We start from the raw sequence: 25719 nt of genomic DNA on the forward strand, positions 1-25719 counted from the left end.
TGGCTCTGGAAAAAAACAACTTTAAAGCCCACGTTCAGGAACTATTGTATCACTGGCATCCTTTTCAAATGTGAAATTCTGAATATGGAAAAAGGACAGCTCAAGAGAACATTTCCAACAAGAAAAAAGGAAAATTTTAAGAAACTTGGGTTTCTCTCAAGTAGTAATTTTAAAGTGCAATTTGTTTGATGGTTTCATTTCTCGAACACAGTGCAAATTAAAAACATATACAAAGTGTTTCCAGACGCTGCTTCCCTATTGTAATCACCCATCATGAACTTGCTACTGGGCTAAGCACTAGAGTTATAGTCATAAAAAGGCCATTCCCCTCAGAAGCCATATTTTTTTTAAATACTAAGGAAACCAATTCCAAAGGGAAAATGAAGGAAAGAGACAGGAGGAGGCTTATAGATTCTGTAGCAACTACAGAGCAGCACAATCCCCTATAGCAGGAGTCCTCAACCCCTGGGCTGCTGACTGGTAGTGGTCTGTGGCCTGTTAGGAATCGGCCCACACAGCAGGAGGTGAACAGCAGGTGAGCAAGCCAGCAAGTGGGTGAAGAAGCTTCATCTGTACTTGCAGCTGCTCCTCAGCACCAGTATCACCACTTCGGCTTCACCTCAGATCATCAGGCATTAGATTCTCATAGGAGCACCCGTCCCTGGTGCCAAAAAGGTTAGGGACCACTGCCCTACAAAAGGTGCTGATCCAATAGCCCAAGGAGTGGGATGCAGAAAGTCAGGGCATTCCTAAATGTGCCATGACACTGAGAACAACATTAGTTTTGGGAAAATCAAGAACTGAGAGCTGGGTTCTGATTGCCAAGGCTATAACACCCACTGGCAAATGGCCCAGATGCAATCTGTATGAAATAGAAACAATATGAAACCCTGCCGAAGGACTAAGAGGGACAAGAATCCTGAGGAATGTACTGGCATCACCAACTACAACATCACAACCATTTTTATTTCAAGGCAAACATTGTATAAGGAAAATTTACAACAGAAGCAAAAATGTGTAAAATGGGGAGTTTATTTTTGTTGATTTCTACAGGAGTGAGTATAGGCTAATTTGGGAGAAGGGAAAAGTGTCCATTAAGTTCAGTCATTCGGGACTGTTTAGAACACCTAGCTGGAGAAAAGTAAGACTCCTACTCTGCCTGCAAGATCTTTTCCTTGCCCAGACTCTGAGGAAACAACTAGCTATATAAGCCTACTGTCTGAATTAGCTATTTTTTAAAATTTATACTTGATTACTAACCTGACTATAATGGACAATGTTGAATTAACATCATTCACAAAACTTAACTTGACTGCTCTGTATTATTTAAAGCCCTATTCTTTTCTTGGAGCTGAAATTTTCCCAAGTAAAATACTAGTAGCCACAACTTCTTAAACTCTCTATAAGAAGATATTGCTAAAGAAAAAAATTTACTATACTCAAAATATAGAAAACCTGGGAGCAGAATATAGTTTCTAGGAGGAGGGTTTATACAATTGCTACTTGCTGGTATAAAACATTGCTTCAAGCAGTAGTACATTAAAAGTAGTACCTTCGAAGAACATTACAGTACATTAAACTATGCCAATATATTTACTTTTAGGCTGCTTAAAGCAGTCATCTCTAAAAAATAGAAGACTATAGCATAAGGCTGGCATTCTTTCTCCTAAAACTGCAACCAAAGTGACATCACTGTCATGAAATCGATGCTCGCAAAATTAACAAATCAATGCTTAACTGCTTAGGACTCAATGGAATTAGACAAATACAAAAAGCAGTTTTTAAAATTAAATACTTTTACAGTTCATTTGACAAACTGGTTCTATTGTACTTTTTCTACTGAATATTTGCTAAAGATATTCTTACTGCTATTCATTTACTACAGATACATGTCCAAACTCACTGCAAAAAATACCTCCCCTTGATCCTGTCAATTGGCATTATTATTTTACATGTAAGACACCTGAGGTTGAAAGCATTTTTGTGACCTGCATATCCTCAGAACTTCCAGTCTCGGGCTTTTCTTCATGTCCTTTCTCTACTAGAACTAGGTCTTGATATACTATCTATTTGTAGCTCATGGGTTACTGCCAACAGCCAAGGCTTGGGAAACTAAAAAGAACTTTTCTGTTTAAATAAAAATGGTGTTGTTTGAAACTATTCAATCAACTGTACGGTGTTCTTTTATTTTCAGGATGACAAAGTGGAAAATTAGATATTAAGAAGAAGGTGGAGTAGAAGATCGAATATTTCTTTAAAATTTAATTTCACCCGCTAAGTTATAAAATCTTCTTCTAATTACGCCAATAATAATAACAAATGATTTAGGGAACATTAAATGATTAAAATTATCAGTGTCAAACTTTAGGGCTTAAGAAAAAAACTAGAAGGAAGATTTATTCCAAAGTAATATTTAATTTACCAAAATGTTCACTCTGGAAATACCAATAAAGAGGCAACATTGGAGGATTCAGAGAAGGTGGTGGTATCAGTGGCAGCATAGTTTTGGCATCTTCCCAAGTCTCTCCATAAAAACACAGAGCAAGCAGATAACAAAACCAAACACTCAAAGGAAAGTGAGTGGAAGAACACCAACAAACAGCCAGGTAATCCGCATGTTATGAGCCTCTGTGGAAAAAAAATCATAGGGCAGCAATGGGGTACCTCACAGACCGGAGAACAGCAGGCCAATACAAGACTGGCAGTGGATGCTGGGAGTGGTTTAGCCCTCTCCAACAGGTGACTGTAGGGGCCAGAAATAAAAAGGTCTGAAGAAGCTGGAGCAGTGTGGATTCCCGTAGTCTAGAAACCAGCTAGAGAGGGCTCCCTTCCAAGATAGGCCTCACACCGAGGACAAACTTCAAGGAACGAAATCAAATCTGAGCAGGATAGAAACAAGAGAGACAAAGGAATGAGAAAGGCCAAATAAAAGCAGACCAGGGAATCTCAGAAAGCAAGCCACCAGGCTTATGAACACTACCTGAAAATGACAGAAGGTGGAGCTCTGTGAAATTAGAACATCTATGTGAACCAAGCCACCTTCTACAAGTTCAGGGAAAACTAAGTTCACATTAAAATAAGAAAAAAAAAATCAAAGTTCCAAAATTACTATAAGAAAAAAGGAGAATAAGGCACAGAATAATATCTCTACAGACAATGAAAGAATGCTAAAAAAGACATGCTCAAGAAAGAGAAAAACTATCACATGCTACTTCAAAACAAGATAAAAGACATTAAGGAAATCATACAAGATAGGAAACTTTATAAATCAGAACTTGAAAAACTCAAAAGTAGGGTGGCATAAATCAATAAAACGTTGGAAATAAGAAAACACTGTAGAAGTGAAGACAAACCAAGAAAGAACCTAACATCAAAGAAACACAATAGATAATGCCCCCAAAGAAATACAAAGGTAAAAAGCAGAAAATTTTTAGTCTAAAAGAAATGAACAAGAAAAAAGATCGGGATGGGGGGCAGAAATTGAAAAATACTGATGATAGGTAAAGAAGATAAAGCATATGGATAACAGGAGTCTCTGAAGAAGAAATCAAAGCAAGGAACAGAACAAATCCTAAAGGCTATAATTTGAGAAAACTTTCTAGGGGAGGGATGCAGGAGAGGGCACTTGGAACTATATATTCTAAGAGCAGACACACGCTGAACTTAGGAATATCAATTCAGAATAATAAATAAAAATTCTAGTAAAATTACTATGTTTTAAGAAAAAATCTTGTGAACATCTAGGCAACAAGAACATGGTTTATAAAAGAAAGAAAATTAGATGATCATCTGATTTTTTTTTTCGACAACACTTTATGCCAAAAAAAAAAATGAAATAATATATTTTGATGCTCGAGGAAAAACTGTGAGCCAAGAATTTTATATGCAGAAAAATAAACCTTCAAGTATAAAGGTCATTATCAATACAGGAGAACTTAGAGAATGTTGTTCCCATGAGCTTTTCCTATTTGGAATTTCTCTCAATATGGGGCCCTGTCCCAGAAGGGAGCCCTCTCTGGTCGGATTCTCTAGAACTCACCAGAGAAGGAGCTTCAGATGACCCAAATGACTAGAGAGAGATTACCATAAGGACTGATGGACAGCACTAAATGTGGTTACCTGCAGAACTAAGAGTTCAGGCTGTTGAATGTGATGGCTATGTGATCTTGAAAATATAGAGTATATCATTTTTAAATGGAGGAAGAACAGTTTTTTAAAAAACTGTTTTCTGTAATCATAATTAGTTGTGATACTAGTATTTTTACTCTGAGATTACTGTATGTATACTATGAAAAAGCAAATGAGATAGACCAGGATATTCTAATTCATCCTCTTAAGTCCTTGAGAATAGGATTTGTAGTGTGGAAGAAAGGAGATAAAGATGCAATATTAAAGAGGTTAAGTAAAAATTCTATAGGTCTTAATTTGAATTAGAAATACTAAGATTTGTCATAAGGTACTGTATCTTTAAATAATTCCTCCAATAAGTCTAGTACCCACCCGACAAACATGCAGTTATTACAATAGCAAAGTCTTAAAAATAATGATCACCTTGGTAACAACGAGCATCCCTAGCACCCAGATTGTGATCCAGAAATGCCATCTTCCATTAAAATAAACCAGGGCTTCTGAGAGAAGTGGCTGATTTGAGGTGTGGGTTAATAGCTGGCCTTAACATACTAAATAGCAAGGAAGCTATCAAAACAACTAGGGTCATGTCAAAAGGACTCAAGAACCTTGACAAGTTCCTATTAACAAAGACTGGGTGAACTGAACTTTGAAAAAAAACTGTGATGGATTGAAACCTGTGAAACATGTTAAACATGCTCTCTGTCCTGTCACGATAAAAGGGGCGGGGGGGGGGGACAAGCTGTTCACCTTCTGAGGAAGACAGAGTACCAATTCATTATCTTGAAAACTAAGTAAATAAAAGGAAAGAATTAAACATATACCTTGCTTTCCTATATGAATTGTACTATTTGATAAATAAGCAGGTAAAAGGAAGCTTTACTTTAAAATTTTTACCAGCTAAAAATTGGAAACAAATTAATCGCACCATTTTGTGACTTCTAATGAATTGCTGGATCTAGGTGTTGAGTGTCAATAGCTACACAAATCAAAACAAAAACCAGACATCTTGACATCATGTGTCACCTGATGAAAGAGCATAACACTAGCTAGCAGCTATAAAGTCTTGCCAAAGGGACTGAATCTGAATCTGATCACACTTCAGGATACAGCTGCCAATTTGCAGGAATTCAGAGGACAGACAGCATGTTTAATTGCACCATGCGGGTGCAATCAGCAAAATCTAGACTGTTGGAAGGAAAAGGAAAGGCTCCTTCAACAGATAAACTGTTTAGGACAAGAAAAAGATGGAGGAAGATTAATAAAGACTTAAAAAATATGATAAAATTTTTAAAACTTGCAAGGCTAAACTACAGTGTCTACAGTTGTACACTGGAGTGATTAAAACCATAAAAAAGGCAAGGAAGTATTAGTAAAGTCGGGATAGTGATTATTTTTAGGGAAGGAGGGGGTTATGGTTGGGATGGGGCACATGGAAGAGTCTGACAGGCCAAGAAAATTCTATGTCTTGACCTGGATGATGATTACAGGTTGTTCACTTTGTAATAAGTTAGTTAATTCACTTAACTCACTTAACTAAATTCACTTTAGTTTAGTATGTTTTATAATATAAAGTTTTCTTAAAGGAGTAACAAGACCAATAATGCTAGAGACAAAGAAAGAGGGATCAAACCTACTTCTTCAAGAGAGGCTGAGACTCTCAGTTTAAGATTTTGGCATAAGGTCGAAATACTATTCCTTTCCCTTAGAAAAATATGTCTGCAGCCATAAAAATGATCAATTTAGCAAGGCGCATTAAACCGAACAATTCCTTTTAATGGCAGTATATTTCTTTAATATGCTTTGGCTGCCAAAATTATGAGATCACAGGAGGCGTTATCCTCAGCCAAAAGTCCATGAGGAAAAATGAGTAAATGTTTAAATGACACAGTTCAGGAATTATTTTGTATTTATGTAAAATAATTTTAATAAACGAAGGCTTCCAAACAATGTTCCTGAGTCTGGTTCAATCCACAGAAAATGAAAGAAGAAATGAAAGCTGTGTGGTTCTCCAAGCTCTCCTCTTGACGCATGTAAAGAGCTTGCAACTTAGTGACTATCTTCACTTATTTTAATACATATTTCAGTACTTCAGTACTCCCCCATCTATGTTTATGCCTAACCTTTTCAACATATTTTGCACTAGGATTAAAAACTGATCCAAACCAATAATTACATTTTAAGACTAAGAAGAATATAGTCAAGAATAACTTTACATTAAAAAGTTCCCCAAAGCCTGGTTTCATAAATAACCTACTTTTGGAATCCAAATGAGAGAATATAAAGAACTTACTTTAAAAATCTTCCAAAATGTTTGTACAGCTAGATAAAAAGAACCTTCTTAACGAGGGGTCAACCAGACAGAACACACCTTCTGACATTAGCTTGGAAAGAAGCACTTGTAAAAACTCTTTACTATCTCTCAATATCTATTACAACCCCATTTTATCTATATAACCTTTGGCAACTTATTTCATTGTAATACATAATTCATGCTACAGTTTTTTCTCTCCTTTTCGGAGGGGGGTCATGTGGTCCTCTGGCATTCAGTGAAAAGTCATTTCAGTTTCTCTAACGTCCTTCTATGGAGCTGATGTGTCAACTGCCAATGAACACATACAAACATACACTCACACTAAAGAAAAAAAAAGAACATCATAGTACAACCTCTTGAAATAAGGGCTTATAAAAAGCTTATCTGCAGTTAAACTGCTATGATTTTCTGCTTTTCAAACCTCCCTACACACACACACACACACACACACACGCGCGCGCTTTTTGAAGCTAGTGGTGAGTCTCATTGGCCTGTGTGATATCACACCATGGGAGCTTACCATAACCGTGCAGTCTTCTGAACCACTGGCAATGACCTGATCGTTATGTGGGCACCAGTCTATGTCGAGCACTGGTCCTGTGTGGCCACATACTGTAGGGTAGGATTTGTCAATTCGACCAGTCTGAAAGAAGAGATAAACAAACTTATATGTAATAACACCAGAGTTTGTGTGTTCTCTTAGATCCATTTTCCCTTTATCACCTCCACCCAAAACTTTCAGTGGTCTGCATATGATGACATTCATATCAGCCAATGTCAAGTAGTAAGAACTGTCAATTTTCATTTCTTGAAACAGCTGCTATTGAGGACACTCCACCAAATTAAGAATCCTAATTTTTAAAATTGCAAAGATTTTATTTAATCAACTGTATTAATAGACATAGAAAAAGAGAAAAGTCTTTTACCAAAATGAAATTCTATGATAGCCAAATTATAAATTATAGGTGTGTTTCTACTGCAAAACAAAACAAAACAAAACTTTATATTATTCAAAATAGAAAATATAACTTTTTATATAAGAAGCTAATATCCTTGAAAATACAAATTAACAGTTCTGGAAATGAATAGCACTGTAAGCAAAGTTAAGGTAATAAAAAGAAATGCTTTAGCTATTGCTTAGGGGTTAAAGGACATACTGAATTTAAATGTCTCAGTCTCTCTGCTGTCTTTAATCAACAGAAATGCCAGCCAGCCAGTCTAATTAACACCAACTTAGATCTCATCCATTATCCAGTTCCACATCTCATTAAGAATGTAATTTCTAATGTTGGTCATAAGTAGCCATCACAATTTGCTCATGCTACACATTTGAATCTAACAAACCAATCTGGCTTAGATCAATTTTGTTAACCAAGACAAATGCTGTTGTTATTAACAGGTGTACAAAAGCTACTTCCTTTTTAAGAAGGTTAATGTCAATTCATGTTGAGGTTCTACATGCTCTAACGACAGGTAAACAAAAAGAAATCACTGCAATGCAACACAACCCATTTGTTGTTGTTGTTGCTCTCCTGTTACAGCAAGCCATCACAGCACTGGGGCGGGCTTCTTGGTAATTTTCCAAGACCAATAAATTCTATGATTTCTCCACTTAGACTTGGCTGTGGAAATCTCCAGAGAAGCAATATGCTAAAGTGCAAAGACCATAGCCGCCAGAGTCAGACAGATATGGTTCAAATGCAGGCTATGCTACTTAAACAGCACGGCAAGTCACATAATCTCTCTGAGCTTCAGCTTATCATCTGTAAAATGAGTAACAAAAATTTCTATGTCCCAGGATGACTGTAAGGATTAAATGAGAGAACGTTTTTTGGGTAACTTATAACTCAGTATTACAATCGTCTGTACAAGGGATGTAAATATTCTAATTATAGTACCTAGAATATAGGAAATACTAAATAAAAACTACTATCATTTATTATTAGTTTTCCTAGCATAATATATTTACTCCACCATTAAGAATTACAAATATATGTCAGTTGTTAACTTTTATGGGCCAATGTGCCAAGTGTTGGCAATACAAAACTGAACAGGGCAGTCCTGTCTGTCCTGGCTGAGCATGGAGTCCAGTGAGAGGACAGAAGACATGTATTTAAACTACCAACTACATGTAGCATGAGACCTGCTCCAACAGGACAGGTATAGGGGTGGCGGGAACACAGAAGGGCATTCAATCAGGCTTGTAGGGGTCACAGTTTGGAAAGGTTTTCTTTAGGACATGCTGGGAAACAAGATCTCAAATGCTCTGGAGAATGGCAGTTTTGCAGTTCTTTTTATATATTTGGAATTAAGGAAGGAACATAAGAAAGATTACATGAATCTGGGACAAGTAAGGCAAGAAGACCTCTATGACTGTATTACAGAATAATTAACAAGATTATGTACTCTCTTGGGGGTGGTTTACGCTCTGAAGAGGCATTTCAGAGGTGTATTAACCAAGATGCGCGAAAATAATAGGGCTTGCGTAAGGCAAAGATATCTTTTTACTGGGGAAGTTACAAGTTTGAGGTGTTAACTACCTACCACGACCTGCCCAGTTAGAAATTTATGATCAGATCACCTTGAGGTTACTTTTGGTTAGATCACAGAGCCCCTTTTCCATCCACAAGAACAATCAGGAGAAAATGACAAAGCTTCAATATTGAAGAGATTTTAATAAATATTTAAGAGATCAAGCAGACAGACAAAAATTAAAATACAGAAGACTTTAACAAAAGTTAACAAGTTTGATCTAATGAATACACATGACCTAGTAGCCAACATTTAAAATACACATTTTTTCAAGCAAACATTAAACCTTTTTTAATGACCAATTAGCACAACACAAAGCAAATCTCAAAAAATACACCAAAGAATCAGTATCCCATAGAGAAGCGTTCCACCCCACCACCACCACCCAGGGCCAGGGACCAGTACTGGTTCCTGGCCTCTTAGGAACCACACCACACAGCAGGTGAGAGGCGGGCTAGGGAGCAAAGCTTCATCTGCATTTGCAGCTGCTCCCCAGCACCAGCATCACCAGCTCAGCCGCCTCACATCATTAGGCATTAGATTCTCATGGAGCACTGGTCCCTGGAAACCACTGCTGTAGAGCTTTTCTGAGTACAATACAATTAAAATTAGAAAAACATAAACCAAAACTCTCTAATGTATATAAATATTTTTTAATTTACTAAATAATTCACAGGAAATCATAATAGCCAATAGGAAAATGTTTTAACTGATCAATAAATACATGTCTGTGATATTGTGCTTTGTAAGATATTCGGCCTTCACCCATAACTCCTGATTCACAGCTCTCAAAACCCTTGAAATTCCCTAACTAGGAAGTGATAAAAAAGTGTTTTTGTTATGTTAATGAGGTGAATTTTTGGACCCCACCCAAGAGCAGGAGCTGATTGCCACGAGAACCAACCATGTGATTAGAGGTTTGGAACTTTTCAGTCCTGCCCCCAAACCTCTGGGGAAGAGAGAGGAACTGGAGTGCCAATGGCCAATGACTGAGTCAATGAGGACTATGTAGTGAAGCCTCCATAAAAACCCAAAGACAGTGAGTTGGTCTCTTGTTGGAAAACACTTCCACGTGCCACCAGGCCAGGCCCCAAGCTCCACAGGGACAGAAACCCTTTTGTTCGGGACCTCATCCTGTGTATCGATCGCTTCATCTGGCTGTTGATTCGTATCCTTTAATATATTTTGTAATAAATCTACTGCATAAAGGGGTTTTCCTGAGTTCTGTGAGCCATTCTAGCAAATCAATCGAACCTAAGGAGGAGGCCCAATTGGAACATCCAGTTTGTGAGTCAGAAGCACAGGTAACCTGGGCTTGTGACAAGCATCTAAAGTATTGATGGAGGGAGTGCAGTCTTGTTGGACCTGAACCCTTAACCTGTGGAATCTGGGGTTATCTCTGGGCAGACAGTGTCAGAATGAGTTGAATTCTTGCACACTGTGGTGTCTGAGAATTGTTTGTTGGTGTAGAGAACCCTACACACATATCAGAATTGGCCCTGGGAATCCTTTTCAATGACATGTCAAAATCTGTGGCATTATAGCTAAACCAGATCTTAGGGGAAATTTTGTAGCCTTAAATGCAAATATGAGAGAAAACTGAAAATGTTAGTTAACCATCTAACCTGAGAAGCTAGCAAATACACAGAGGACACCTAAAGAACATAAAATTTTAAGATCAGAAATTAATGAGAAAGAAATAAGTAATGAACTAAATTGGACAAATTAGGAAGAGAGAAGGCATAAATCCCAGAAAAAAGGAACATAATACAAATATGGTAGAAATTAACAGAACATGAAAATACTAGGAATAACATTTGATAATAAATGTAAAAATATCAGATAAAATGAGTAATCTAGGAAAAAATCTAATTTATCAAAATTTTTTTAATAAACAGAAAATCTGAATAGACCTATTACCATAAAAGAACCAATAGTATAACTCCACATATATCTTCCCCCCATAAATCAATCACTAGACCCAGACAGTTTTACAGGTGAACTTTACCAAACATTCAAAGAAGAGATTATCTCAAATGTTCCAAGAGAATAGAAAAAGGAGGAGCAGCACTAAACTCCTTATGTAAGGAATGTACCACTTTATACGAAAGATGGTATAAAAGAAATTCAAGCCTATATGACTCATAAATATTGATGTGAATTTCCTTCATAAGAAAAAAAAGAAACAAATTCAGCAGCATGAGTTGTTCTCAAAAAACATAAGCGAAGTGAACAGACAAGCTGCAGACTGAGAGAAGATATATATGCAACATATAGATCTGAAAAAGTCAACAAAGGATGTAGCAGAATGATGGGCAAATGATATCAGCAGGGAATTTACAGGGAAGGAAACCTGAAGAAAAACCAATGGATGAAAAGATATTTAATCTCACTCTACTCAGGGAACCGCAAATCAAACCAATAAGGCAACATTTTACACCTATTAAAATCGGCAACAATTTAGAAGTCTAAATAGAAGTGCTGACAAGGATGTCAAGAAAGAGGAACTCATAAAAACTTTTCATAGGAGAGACTACCCTGCTACAAATTGAGAGCAATCTCCAAATAGCTGAAGGTGAAGATGCCCACCCCTCAGGAGACCCACTTCTAGGTGGTCTGTGAGAGAAAAGCCCCATATTTTACACAAGAAGGGTATTAACTGCAGCACTGCTGGGAATAGTGAAAAAAGCAGAAGCAATTGAACTGTCCTTTGGTATGGGAATAAAAACACATAAAAGCTTAACACAAAATAACAGTCTATGTTATAGATACACATGAATTAAAAGTACGAAAATATGATGCATACCAACTTTGAGGAAATAATTACCTCTGGGGATGGGGGAGCAGAAAAGAAGGGGAATGGTATTTTAGCTACATCTGTTATGTTTTACTGTTATTCAAAAAACAGAGATATGAAACAAACATGGCAAAATATTAACATCTGTTTAGTCTTGTGGGTGAGTACACGAGCGTCCTATTATTTTATTTTTTGATGTTTCCTATTTTAAAAAATGATTAATATAATAAAGTTGAGAAACATGCCAATGTACTGTTACTAACTTTACATTAAAAGAAAATCTTAACCTCCAGGAAAAAAATTTTTCTATCTGAATTGTTTTATTTTAACCCAGGGTCTTTGCATCCTTACGCTCTCCCCAGCAAACTACATCTGGCATCCTCGATGGCAAAGTACAGTCACTGAACTCTGAACTCCCAAGGATACCAAAGAATTATTTTTTCAGTCTGGGATAAGAAGAGCTTTTGCTCAGACATAAGGCAATTTTGAGGGGAATCTGAAAGTACTAATACTAGATGTTCTTAATTAGACATGGAGAAGCTTACTAAATGACATTTTTTTTTTTAAGGTTAAAATTAAGCAACCCTGGCTAAAAGTTAATAGCTATTCACCAGTATTCTTCAGTCAAGTAAAATATTTGAGAATAGTAATAAAATATTTCTGCCATTTCCAGCTCGGCCCTGACAAGTCTATAGCATAAAAGCACTAAAGAGTCCAATGTTTTCATATGAATTTGAATGTCACGTAAAGGGCAACTGCCACGTATTTCCTTCCACTCTATCAAAAATAATAACAGCAACTAACACTTTTAGAGTGCTTATGCTAGGAATTGTTTGAAAACCTTTATATCTTCATTCTCACAAGTACCCTTACGATATAAGAACTTTATTATCCCTGTTTTCTAAATAAAGAAACTGAGGTACGAGAGAAAGTAAAGAAGCAGATCTAAAATATCACTAACCATCCATATTAGATTTCTATAGGGAAGAAAATTTCTACTCTGCCATGGGGTTGTGGAAAAGGCACAAAAGTAATGCTGAACTTATTGGCAGCTGGTCATCAGAAACAGAGTTAATAAAAAATGATATACTGCAAACAGCTGCTTTCCCTGGTGGTGATAATCCTAACAAATAAAACAGGGAAAATAGCATCATATCTCAGCACAACAAAAAGGGAATTGACTAAATATCTGATAGTGATAAAGAAACAAAAAGGAGAAGAAAGTTTAAGAAAATTTGCATTTTAAATGTACACTGATCATTTTACATACAGGATGTTCACAACACACAGTCACGAATTAACTATCTTGCTTTTATGGGCTTATACCTCCCTATCTCCTTCTTAACCATAACATAATTGAATCAAAAGAAAAGCATCTCATAGTTCACCAAATGAGTGTATATATTATTATTAAAAGGGCAGAGCTGGGCAATTATAAACTACTGAGAGCTCAAGTACATGGAAACTGAAGGAAACTATAAAATAATAGCCTTATATGGTAAAGTTGAGAACACATCATTTCTGAAAGACATTTTGTACTAGGATCTAATGAGAATGCATTTCTCATTCATACCCATGACACATCCAGTGAATAAATCAAGGAATCCATGTCTAATTTGCTAGACTGAGGGACCATTCAGAAAGACAATCACTGAAGTCACATTGACAACGCAGCTTCTTACCTGCACCTCTCAGCGGCAAATTTAAATGAATGCTGAGACTGGAAGGAAGATGTACAAGAATTTAATGCCAGCTCTTAAGTATCTTTTTTTGATTAAATGGTGATTTATTTTACAAACTACCCATCAATTTTCCAAGGCTTGTATACTGAACAATTTCATTTACTAAGAAAGCAGTCTACTGTTTCATTAGGGCTGCATCGCCTTTGCATCATCTAGGATATTATAACTCTTCTAGCATGGAATTGAAAGTTGGGCTCAGAATAGTCAGCCAGCCATTTAGACTCCACTCTTTAAATTTTATTTATTCATTACTTACTAGTCCCAATCACATGCTATAGGAGAGCTTTGTACCTCTCTAGCTAAAACTCCAAGTAGTGGGAATTACCAGCAAGTCAACTCAAGTGGTGAAAATGACCGACACCAAGGTCTTCAAAGGCTCTGACCCAGAGCCCAGTTCAAAATTTGTGGGACAGTGGTGAAATAGGTCAGGGCGCTAGCTTACAGACTTTATCTAAAACATCCAGTGCCCCACGAGGAGCCAAGCAACATGAGCCCCAGGGAAAACTCAACCTCCAAAGTGTGTGTACAGTTGGCACAACAGTGAGGTGTGACAGCACAATTTCCATGTGGCTGGCCAGAGCTGACATTGATGGCTTTGACATGTTCTAGCCAGTAACCCTCACGGTGGCAGAAAATCTTCTAGTCAACAGCACTATCATTTGCTTTGGGTTGAGGGAAAGTGATCAAACATTTCAAAGTAGTGAAAAGACTGAGCAGAGCTCCTGGAGACTGATATTTCAACTAAACCCACAGAGTAAGGCAACACTTTCCCAATAAGCATTGGGGTGGAGGGTGGGTGAAAATCAAAATTTCAACATAGGTAAAATACATAATTTTAACTGCTCTAAGAAGTAATGTTCATAAGTTTAAATAACTGCAAAATCATTCCTCTTACATACAAAATTCAATGTTAACTGTCATGAAATGACATTTCTAGTTGTAAGGATTATTTGCTATCAATTTCAATGAAAAAACACCATTGTTTCCATTTACATGTAACAGTGTGTCTTAATTCTCACACTTCATTTCAAAAAAGAATCCATACTTAAGAAGTACACTCATTCTATATGCAATCAAAACATTCTAAATATACACTAACGAGCAGGTACAGAAATCTCACAAATCTCCTTTTAAAGGAGCTAATGTACCCGTAGGCATTTTTATGCACCCAAATTCTCAAAATTCAACACTGGGATGCTTCTAATACGACCTATGCATTATATAAAAGATCATTCAGAATGATTACTTCTTAATGTAAGAATGACCCCTCACATGATAATTGTTTTCAATCTACACAGTAGCTTGCTTAGTATGAGGCTGAAGATGCTAACCAAACTAGTGCAAAGGAGGATCAATCTAATAATTACTGGTTCCTTGTAACGTGTTATAAAAGCCACACAACTCTACCCAGCAGGCTTACTCTTTCTCATAACTAACATGTTTCCATAAAGCTAATAAACTCACATGGTGATAAAAAGTGACACACATTAATCAGTCAAATCAAATATTCCCATTTAAGATGCTCAAGATATTCCACAAACCATTTCTTTCTACTCTGCATTCTGGAGTTCCATCATATATTCCCAAGCCTTTCCCTTGCTGGGTTCTGACTGCTTTCTATACTATCTCCCTTTACTAGTCCAGCACAGGCAGCTTCCCAGTACTTTTCCAACTTCTAATCTACAGTCATCTTATCATCCAGCCATTTTATAATCCATTATTATAATCTGGGCTTATTATTCAGACTGGTTACACCACCCTCTGATGTTAAAGGCCTAAACAGTGCACACCCCATCCTGCCTTAAGGAACAAGCAAAGTATAAAGATTTTCCAAACTGTTCATTCCTATTTTATATTCCATAATGGTTTTCATTTTAGGGAAAAATGCTAATCAAAATCACTTCATGTGTCTAAATTTCAAAAACTTTATCATACTGCCTCTAAATTAAAAGATCTTTCAAAGGTATTGATAATAACTCATTACTGGCCTTGGTATAATACAGTGAGAAGTCTTAAACTCTCAGCAAGGAGAATGGTTAAGTCAAACATGTGCTCGGAAGCAAAGGAAAAGTTTCCAGTCCAGGCATAAGGGCTCCATTCACACTGTACAGAGTTCAAAGGAGTCAAAAAAGGATGTCTATTGAAGTGGGTTTTCCTTTTTTCCAACTTCCTTTTACTTCTAACAGTATTATTTATGTGGATACGTGTTCTGTTGAAATCTCTTAAGGCTCTGTTGTCCCACAGGGAGAAGCTACAGTGATTGTGGTCTTGGGACAGAAGAGGAGGAAGAATGGCCCAGATAATGAGACAGGGACTTTCTGCAGCAGACTAGAAAGATTAATTCACAAAATATACGACTTGTTGACAGGCTGGTCACTAAAAGTGACAGCTCATGACCCAGGAATAAAACATTCTGAGGTTTTACTTTAAGGAAACCAGAAACACCAACCTTGAAGGTAAGAAGAGGTGCTCCTAGAATGAAACATACAGATCTGGTTACACAGTTCTGTAAGGTAAGCTAAGTATTAAAGCTGCCAGGGAGTGGCAGTGTGGTTCTGCAGAGACCTCACTTCACTGTGAGTGAAAAATAAGAGCCTTTATGATCACAATAAAAATACCAAGCAAATCATTTGCCATCACGGGTCCTCTTTACAAATGGCTTCCATAGCGAAAGACCCTTTTAAAAGCCCATTAAGAACCTGAGGGAAGTTCCTCTAAAACCATGGATATTTTATTATCAAAAAGCAAAAAAGTGGAAGAGTTTAACATCATATTCAGCCACACCCAAATATGTAATTGCAATCAGAGAAGCTATATTTCCTAACTTCCTGACTTAACAAAAAAATTTATGAAGTAAAAACCTCATTACTGCAGACAAGTTAATTCCATATACTCTGGTCTGAGAACAAATGAAACCCATGGACCTAAGATGAGGCAGAACCAAGTCAAAATAAAACTGCTTAGGAAGAAAAGCTGAAAAGCAAAAGAACTATTGATATAAGTGCAAATACGGGAAATTAAAACAAAGCATTCAATGTCAAATCGGAAAGGATGGTAACTGGTTGCCTCACCCTGCCCCCTGCACTCTGAGCAAACTGCACTGGAGATTTTCTTCCTGACCCTCTGTGAATGATGAAGAGCTCCAGGTCTACCCCTTCCAATCCCCGTGGTTTACGGACATGCCTCAGAACAAAAGCCCTCTCTCCTTGAAGTGGGGATGAAAAACAGGAAAAAAAAAATCGCAATTATTTTAGGTAAATGGTTGGGCTCCATGGCTGAGGTAGTTCACACCTTGCAGCAGTTGTAAACAAGCAGGGCTGGAGTAGAGACCCAATTCAGTAGCCTGTATCATTTACTCATGACTTAAAGCTCAGCCAGAAAGAAATCCAAGTCACCTCTCCTCTGAGGGACCCAACACATGCTCCATCATTTGCCCTCCCCGCTCAGCCTTCCCTGGAATCAACTCAGGTCCCAGCCCTAACTAGCACAGATAGTCAACTTGGTAGGAACAGAAAATTTGCTACCTATGGTTATAAGGTAGCTCCTGGACAAACAGAGACTGCAAAAATTTACCCGTTAGAACTTGAGTCTATTTCAAAGTAGTCTGTATTCGGGAACCTTTTCTTTTCCACTTTCCCAGACTTAGACTATGATGTTTATATGCTCAGGGCTTCTGCCCTCAGCACTTATCTTGCTCAACATGGTCTCATGCGCCAGAAAACCAGGAAAGAGTTAAAGGTTCTTTGCACTTGACTCAGTGGCTTCCCTTTACCACACACTCCCGGATCCCACCATTCTCTGAGCCACCCATGCAGCCAATCAAAGCAAAGGAAGGAAATTATCCTGGCCAGCTGACAGCCCCAGAGCTCTCATGGCCATATATGGTAAAAACCACTGTCAGAGCCCTGTCAAGCCTGCAGGCCGGCTGCTGTGGACATATCAGTGAACTGCAGCAGTTGGGGAGCCAGCCAAGGAAATGCACAAAAGACAGGCTGCCTGCTCATCTCCAGGGGAGGAGGGAGAGGAGGGGAGGGTGGAAGCCTGTCATCTGCCAGGGCACACTCTGAGTCACAGCCACTCACTGTAATCAAAAATAGCCCCAGGGTACATTGTGAGGTTCCTTCTGCCAGGACTTTGTGCTCCATTGTTAACTGGGGTTGAGTAGGGTGTCCCTCCTCCCCTCCCTCCACAGCAAGACTATGGAAAACAGAGTCACTGGGAGAAAATGAAAAGGCCCTTCTGTGGCACTTCATGTGGTAATGAGGCCCTCGTGTGGCTGGCAGCTCGTGACATAATTTGGAAGTCATTGTTCTGCACCTGGCGTCCACCCCCTGTATCTTCCACCCCCCTACCCCCAACACACACACACTCTTGCCTCCTAGCCCTCCATGGCCCATACAGTTGACAGTTTAAGGTGCTCAGGGCATCAGACAGCATCTATATCAAGAGGCAGTGAATGGGCTTTTTAGGACACTCAGGACACTGGTACTGAATAAAACTGCCTGCCCATAACACCAAAGCCATAGCATGTGCCAAATGTCCACATCTGTACAAAGGGCTACTGGCATTGCTACCCTGTCCAAATAGAGCGCCACTATTTGTGGGAATGAAAATTGCCTGTCAGCAGTGTACAGTAAGGGGGGAAAATACAGCCAATGCAAATCCAGCAGGTGTTGCTTAAAAGCACCATCGGGAGACTGCCATTCCTTTTGAACAAGTCCATGAAAGAGGGCCCTTATCAGCACGGTGCCTGGCACTTAAAGGAAGCTCTCAAAAACGTGAACTGCTGCAATTTCATCATTGTCGCAACTGCCAAACAAGGCATGGTATACACCAAATACTTTCTAAACCTTAAGACAATTCTCCAAGCTGACAAGCTAGTGTTTTTGTTATTAAGCCTTCTAATCCCAGAAGAAAAAAAAAAATGCAAAGGATTAAGTGTTGATTAGATTGCAGTTTCTATAACAACAACAACAAAAAATTTCACACTCAGTGCAGGGAAAATGTTCATCAAAAATATACATGTACAAAATTAAATAAAGACTCAGAAAACTAGGATCTACTCCATAAAAGATTCACAGTTCTGAAGACTCAATCTGAGTTTCAAATTCTGCAACTGTAAAACAGAGGTATGGACAGCAGTCCTACCATGTGCAAAAACTGAGACACTGTTTACGTAAGGGACCTCCCAAGCAAATTTGGATGTCTTTTTAGAGTCTTGTTTTTAAGAATATGACATGAAGTCACTGCTTATTCCTGAAGATGATACAGAGGAAACATATTATGTCATTCCAGTTATAGCAATAATCTAAAATTGTTGAACAGTGCTTATTCTGGTTCTTCTGCATATAATGGTCACAGAAAACACCGATTCTGCACTATTTACAATGGAAGAGAAGACCAAAAAAAAAGGAGTCGAGAAATGTGATTTTCTATCAAAAAGCTACCCCTCAGGTCCCCTTAATCCCCCCTCCAATCAAACATCCCATTTTGCCAATACCAGAAAAATCCAACTAAATTCCCAGAGACCCAGGAATCTGAAGGAGGAATGTAGCTCCCAACCCATTCACCCTCCTGGAACAGAGCACCTTTCTAACTCATCAGTTTAGTGAACTGGCTGGGCTCCTCTTCTGTTTCATGCCATCTTCCTTGCCTTCTGAGCCTCAGCTGGCACTCATCTCTCATAGCTATGTCAGAGTACCTTATGCACACACAAAGCTCCCCATTAGAGTTATCAAGGTCAACTGTTATCAAAGCTTGGTAAGAGCAAGAACCCAACACAAGTCACGGCACAAAGTAAGTGCTCAAATGTCTAAGGAATGGGTATGTGAATGAATGAATGAATGAATGAATGAGATTTTTTTAAAGTACAGTTTTAGATTTCACTAATGCTTAAATAATATTTAGCTCTTTATATATGCACTGTAATATTACTGATGATACTTTTAAAAAATAACCTTTTCATGTAATTAGTTCATTTAAAACATTTTAGAAAAAGTAAAGGTAATTTTAAAGAAAATAAAAATTACGATTAGTCTCACTATCAATGTTAACATTCCAGATTTTCTCTGAAAAATCAATAATGTAATCTGAAGTTACACATAAAATAGTGACTATGACCTTACAACGTATTTTCTTAGGTTATGTGACAGTATCATGGAACATAAGGATCACCAAGTCTTGCCATACAACATAACTTTCTCCTGCTACTGTACAGAATCCTTCAATTATTAAGATTTATTTAAGAATGTTATGTCTCTAAATGTATTTTTTAATTAAGTTTATTGGAGTAACATTGGTTAATACAATTATATAATTTTCAGGTGTACATGATAATTTGACATCTGTATATTCTATTGTGTGTTTACCACCTAAAGTCAAGTTTCCTTCAGCTTCTAAATATGTATGTATGTGTGTGTATATATATATATACATATATATATATATATACACATATATATATATATATTTTTTTTTTTTTTCAAAAGAACAGTAGAAAGTGCTTAAAACTACCAGATGGTCTTTTAGGTCACTGTTAAGTACTCATTTATTTATCTATTGTGTGACCTAAGATTATGAATCAAGCACCACATTCTATAAATACATGTATTAGTTATCAATTGTTGCTTAACCCTAAAACTTAGCTACTTAAAACAATACCTTTTTATTATCTCAGTTTCTGAGGGTCAAGAGTGCAAAAGCAGCTTATCTGAGTGATTCTGGCTCCAGATTCTCATGAGTCCTGATGGCGGGCAGGGCTGCAGGATCCACTTTCAAGAGGGTTGATCACTCACATGTTTGGTTAGTGGTTGACGCTGGCTATTGAAAGCAGTCCTATGGACCTCCCCACTGAGCTGCTTGTGTACGCTCCCAACATGGTGGCTCCAAAAGAGATAAAATGGAAGCCAATACGCTTTTATGACCTAGCCTCAAAGTCACACTCCAACAATTTTACCATATCCTAGTGGTTATAGAGTCAGCTCTACTTAATGTGGGAAAGAACCACACAACAGCAAGACCACAAGGAGATAAGAAACACTGGAGGCCATCTTGGAGGCTGCTACCACGACAGAGTAAAGCCAGATTTTAGAGAATCTGTTATCAACAGCTACCATTCGAACAGCCATCTCATTTGCATCCTCTGTCCGAGTGAATGTCAGGAGATCAAGAGCATACAATTTTAACTGCCATCCTACGTTAAGTGATAAAAAAAATTATTATAATACAATGTAATAGTGTAGTCTATGGACAAGCATCTAAGAGAAACCAAAGAATGATTCCTACTGTCTCAGTAAATTAGAAGTAACATGTGAGTTGGGTATTAAACACTTACACAAGACACTGAGAATATTTACTGAAATGAATCAAGATTTCTTCCTCAATAAATATGATAGAAAAACTATCTCAAGTGGCCCTTGTCAACCCAGGTTCTGTGAGAGAATTAGTCCTAATGCCCTAAGCAGCTATTGTATGTAATGAATTAATTTTTCTTTTTATATCTAGAAGGCATAGCACCTAACAACAAACATCGGTGTGTTTAAATATGCCACATGGTTCATTACAGGGATGGGAATGTCTCAGTCCCACATCACGAGTGTGGCTACTTCACACAGGAGAGGCTTGTTCATGCCCACGTGGTAGAGTGCACAGGGGCTGAGACAAGGCAGCTTATGCAGTTGTGAGGTAAAAAAAAAAAAAAAAAGACCTCTATAGCCAAAACCACAAAGCTGACTTCTGTTCAGCAAGACTGCTATTATTCATCCTCTGAAAGACCAAAGAATAAGAAAATGTACTAAGCCACACCTTGAAAAGTCATGATAGATGGCATGCCACAGCTTGATGGAAGCATTGCAAAAGAGATTCTGAATCATGTGTGCTAATCTAAATCACCCCACCTCAGAGCTGAGTACTTTCCATATTCCTCTAGCAGTGACCTCTTAAAATCCCACTTTCTCTAATAAACCCTCTTAACAAAAACCATAAACCATACAGTTAAACATACATTCATTCCCTAAGTCTACCTCTTGCTGTGTATCTGTTCCTACTACTCTCTCCATTTTTTTAAGTCCCAGACGACAGAGACCATGATTCTCCCAGAATCTAACCACGAGCCTCATGAACTGCAATAATAAGCCCTATTTACTGCTAACACAAGTTTTGAAAAGAAATTCATGAAAGGCCATGTTTTTCAATGGGAGCCTTTCTGAAAGTGTCACGATACATCTTCAGATTAATACATGCATATTTAAAATTAATATGTACAGAGAGCCCCCAAATCATCACCAAAACCAACCCACCTGTTTATAATCTAAAAAGAAAAAAAAAAAGATATAAAAGGTGAGGAAACATCACCAACAGTCTCTGAGATAGTTATTAAAAACCATACCCATCTCCTAAAGTTCATGTTTAGAGTGATCCCAGACTGCTATCAACACATACTGAATGAAGCCCAATATACACCTAGAGCATCATTTCCTGCAATACTGATTTCAAGCATCACTTCATATTATATGTGGAAATTTGGTTTTTCTTCACTTTTAAACAAAAGTAGCACCTCGTTATAAAACTATTTTAAAGCTGAAAATACTGACATTTGGGACAGAGCCCTGTATTAGGATTAATGGTTCCCCACAATATTTCTTCTAGGCTGCATTTCTGAAGAGAAGACAAACACCTCAGTACCAGCCATCTGGGGGAGACTGAGAAACTGATCACAATGAAAAATAGATGCAAGTGGTCCTGGAGGGCAGAGGTGCTGGCACCCAGGAGAGACTCCCTTTATAGATGATTAAACCAAATGATTACATTTAAAATACTCAAAGAACAGTAACTCTGTATTGTATTAACATCTATAAAAATGTAAAACTTATGATCCTTATTCAAATATTATTATATCAAAATTATAAGGTAGATAGATATCGAGAGAGCAGTCAGCCCCATAAAGCAGACAGAAATGTACGTTTCCTGGCGATGTAGAACACAGTTCTATTTTCTAGCAGCTACTGATGTCCAGTTTAGGTAATAAATAGTCAAGGGACAGGGTGTTAGGAAGAAAAGAAAGGAGAGTGTCACCTGACACTGCAGGCTCGTGGGCTAGACCCTGCCACCACGATCAAGACTTTACGAGCTCCCCAGGCACAGAACTATCTACAGGGCCACAAGGCCACTCTTCATTGTTGGGCTCAGCCTTGACCTTGGCGGAAAAGCAGTCACAAATAAAAAGGCATCTACTTTCCAAAGTTGTGCATTGGCACTAAGGAAGGAAAAAAAAAAATGGAACAGTGTTCCTTTGCTGAATTTTGGTACCAAACTATCTGTATTAGAAATCACTTTATAATTGAGAACCACAGGCCATGAGAGGCGCTTCTAAGATGATCTAAAATTTCCAAGTCAGAAAATCACTTTCATATATAGGCCCTCATGTCACATATAGAGAAACAGAAAAGAAGGACAGAGTGATATATCCATTATCCACTATAAGTCAGTGACTAAGCTAGGACTGAACCCCAGGCTTCCAGATTCCCAGACCTGTGTTTTATCCTCTACACCACACTGACCTTAAGGGCTAACTACATATACTTTAATACATAAAAATCCAACATTGTATATGTAAACCTATAGAATATAAAAGTTGATAACCCCAAGTACTGACCCTATTTCTGACAGCTATCACTGGGCTTAATTTACACCAATGTCACCTTCTCCAAAACAAATTAATATTTAAAGAGCCACACAGACAACATTATAGTCTTAGAAAGACCCTTTAGGCTCCTCCAAAAATCAACACTACATCTAAACATGATTATTTTCAAAACAATTTATTCTATCCTAATTCCTATATAGTTGATTAAAGAAAAAAATACTAACATCTAAAGAAAAAAAATACTAACATCTATTTATTAAGTGTAGGCTACTTAATGCAAGTGAAAACCAAATCTTAATACCCAGTTAGCTTAAGAATGATATGCAGGTCTCCCTTAAATGGCATAAAGGATACTCGAAATTTCTCACGGTTTGTAAAAGCAAAGATAGACTCACAAAGCTTTCTGGGGATGTGAAACTGTCTGAACTGAGGGGAAGATTAGCCATTTAAAAGTTTATTTCAGGCTTCTTAATTGGTTTGTTCCATTTCTTTAAAGTAAAAAAAAAAAAAAAAAGTCTTACATTTATCCCTCAGTCTATATAAAGACAGAATAAAAACTCTTAACTCAGAAACAGATCATGGTGCTCCAGTGCCTTTCTTTGGTTGACAAGCAGAAATGACTTCTCAGCTGGCTGCCATAAAACCCACCACTAAAAAGTCAAGTTTCCAACTTCTCCTTGTTCTTAGTGAACTAATGAAGTAAAAAGTCGTGGAGATCAAATGCAACAGGCATTATATTTAAATCTCACTCTAAAATCAGGCTTAAGTACAATTATAATAGTGTAATGTATTATTTGCCATCAAACAACAATTTTCTCCAGAGAGATAAAAGTATCCAAGTAGAAAATTAAATTTCAATTTAATGAAAAGATTCTCCTATAAATATGAGCAACAACCTTGCCCGTATGAAGGTACATTTGAAAACACATATCAAATTTGTTCCCCAAAGGCATCCATCTCTTATTTCTGAAGTGAGATGGCCCTATTGTATATCACATCGATCCAGTAACCAAAATAAAAATCAGACGTTAAAGTAAAACGAGTTAGTCATAAGCATTTGAGAGAAAGAAAAGTACAAGAGAATTGAAGTTTTCTCAAGGAAAAATCACCAAAAATATAATGGGAAACAATACTTTGACAGAAGTCACTTTATGGTAACCACTTTCAGAATGACATGGTCCATTATGATGAGATGTATCCCTGATATGCATTGCTTAGACTCACAGAGCCCCCTTATTCTCGGTACAGTGGAAATAGCTGTAATGTGACCCAACATCTGCATCCTCACGGGCACTAAGCCCTTATCATTAGAGCTCAGGACTCAACAAACTTATTTTCCTCCTAAAAACTAACTGGAAAATGACTCCTTCCAGACTGACACTCTCTCTCTCTCTCTCTCTCTCTCTCTCTCTCTCTCTCTCTCTCTTTCTTTTCAAAGCAACCCCTCCCCCCAAATATTTGTGATTCTGGGATTTCCTGTTGAAGCAAGTACAGATTTTCATCTACAATATTCAAGAATAATCAGAAAATCACAAATCTCCTATCTTTCACCCCATGTTGAAGAGAGTTCTCAGACTGAGAAAGACAGGAGAAGGGAGGACTAGGAAGCCCACTGAAATGGAAGGTCACATGAAACCACTTTCAGTAAAGATTTTTTATTTCTACCACTTAATAACACTGTTTAGATGCTAGGCTGAAACTTACTATTGCCTAGATTTTAAATTTGCATTGTTGGGGACATTTTCTTGAGCTCTCATCCCATTTACCATTCAAAAAACCAAAAGTCTCACTCCTCATTTAAAAATGTGTCTTTAAAATTGCATTTTGGAAATTTTTTTTTTAAGTGGATGATTACTAAGCAAATAATAAAATTCCTGTGCCATCCCATGCTCACAGTGTCATTATAATAATCTTTTTCATCCACAGAGGGCACACCCAGAACAGTTCACCATTCTGTTTAATGATTCTCCATTAGAGAAAAACTGTTATGGTTAGGAACATGTACAGAATGTAACCTCAGTTACATCAGAGTCTAATGGTCTCAGTAATCACACAATTACTGAACTGTCTATCTATTATGGAACAGAGATTACCAGAGGGTGTTTAACAGAAAGTCAGATTACTTACCTTGTGCAAAGGGAGCACAAGAAAGGCTCCTCCCCCGCTTGCTTCTATGATTATGGCAACAAATCTGGGATTGACAGCGCAAAAGGAACTATCCCAGGTCACTCGAGAAACCCGAATGTCATCATAACACTGGTCATTTTTCACCGCTTGTCCAAATACGTGCCGAAACTTGCTCTGCCGTACCACTCGCCTCATCGTGTCTGTAGAGGAGCAAAAGTTATGTTAAAATCATGCACCTAACTGAAAGCTTTAACTTTTACAAATGAAAAGCTCCAAGTAGAAAAAAACAGAATAGTATGGCATTTTGTCTGTTCTACTAAAAAAGTAGCCAAATGGCAAATCCAAATTTCCTTTAGCAGCACACACCCAGAGAAAGCTGAAAAAATGCGTCAGGGAAAAAATTACAAAGAAATGAAAAATTCCTAATTCAAGATCC

At 37.5% G+C, this 25719-nt stretch overlaps 1 protein-coding gene across 1 annotated transcript in view; it reads right to left on the reverse strand.

Moving 5' to 3' along the window:
• CORO1C (coronin 1C) overlaps nucleotides 1–25719 on the reverse strand; it is a 64642-nt gene that overhangs the window by 18154 nt on the left and 20769 nt on the right. Inside the window, exons 2-3 of the mRNA XM_016159994.2 lie at nucleotides 25284–25483; nucleotides 6963–7085 (exon numbers count right to left, since the gene is read on the reverse strand). Of these exons, the coding sequence (XP_016015480.1) occupies nucleotides 6963–7085; nucleotides 25284–25478 (318 nt within the window). The 5' untranslated portion in view covers nucleotides 25479–25483. The remainder of the gene's footprint in view (nucleotides 1–6962; nucleotides 7086–25283; nucleotides 25484–25719) is intronic.

The sequence above is a fragment of the Rousettus aegyptiacus genome, unplaced genomic scaffold, assembly GCF_014176215.1.
Source record: "Rousettus aegyptiacus isolate mRouAeg1 unplaced genomic scaffold, mRouAeg1.p scaffold_m13_p_5, whole genome shotgun sequence".
NCBI lineage: Eukaryota > Metazoa > Chordata > Mammalia > Chiroptera > Pteropodidae > Rousettus > Rousettus aegyptiacus.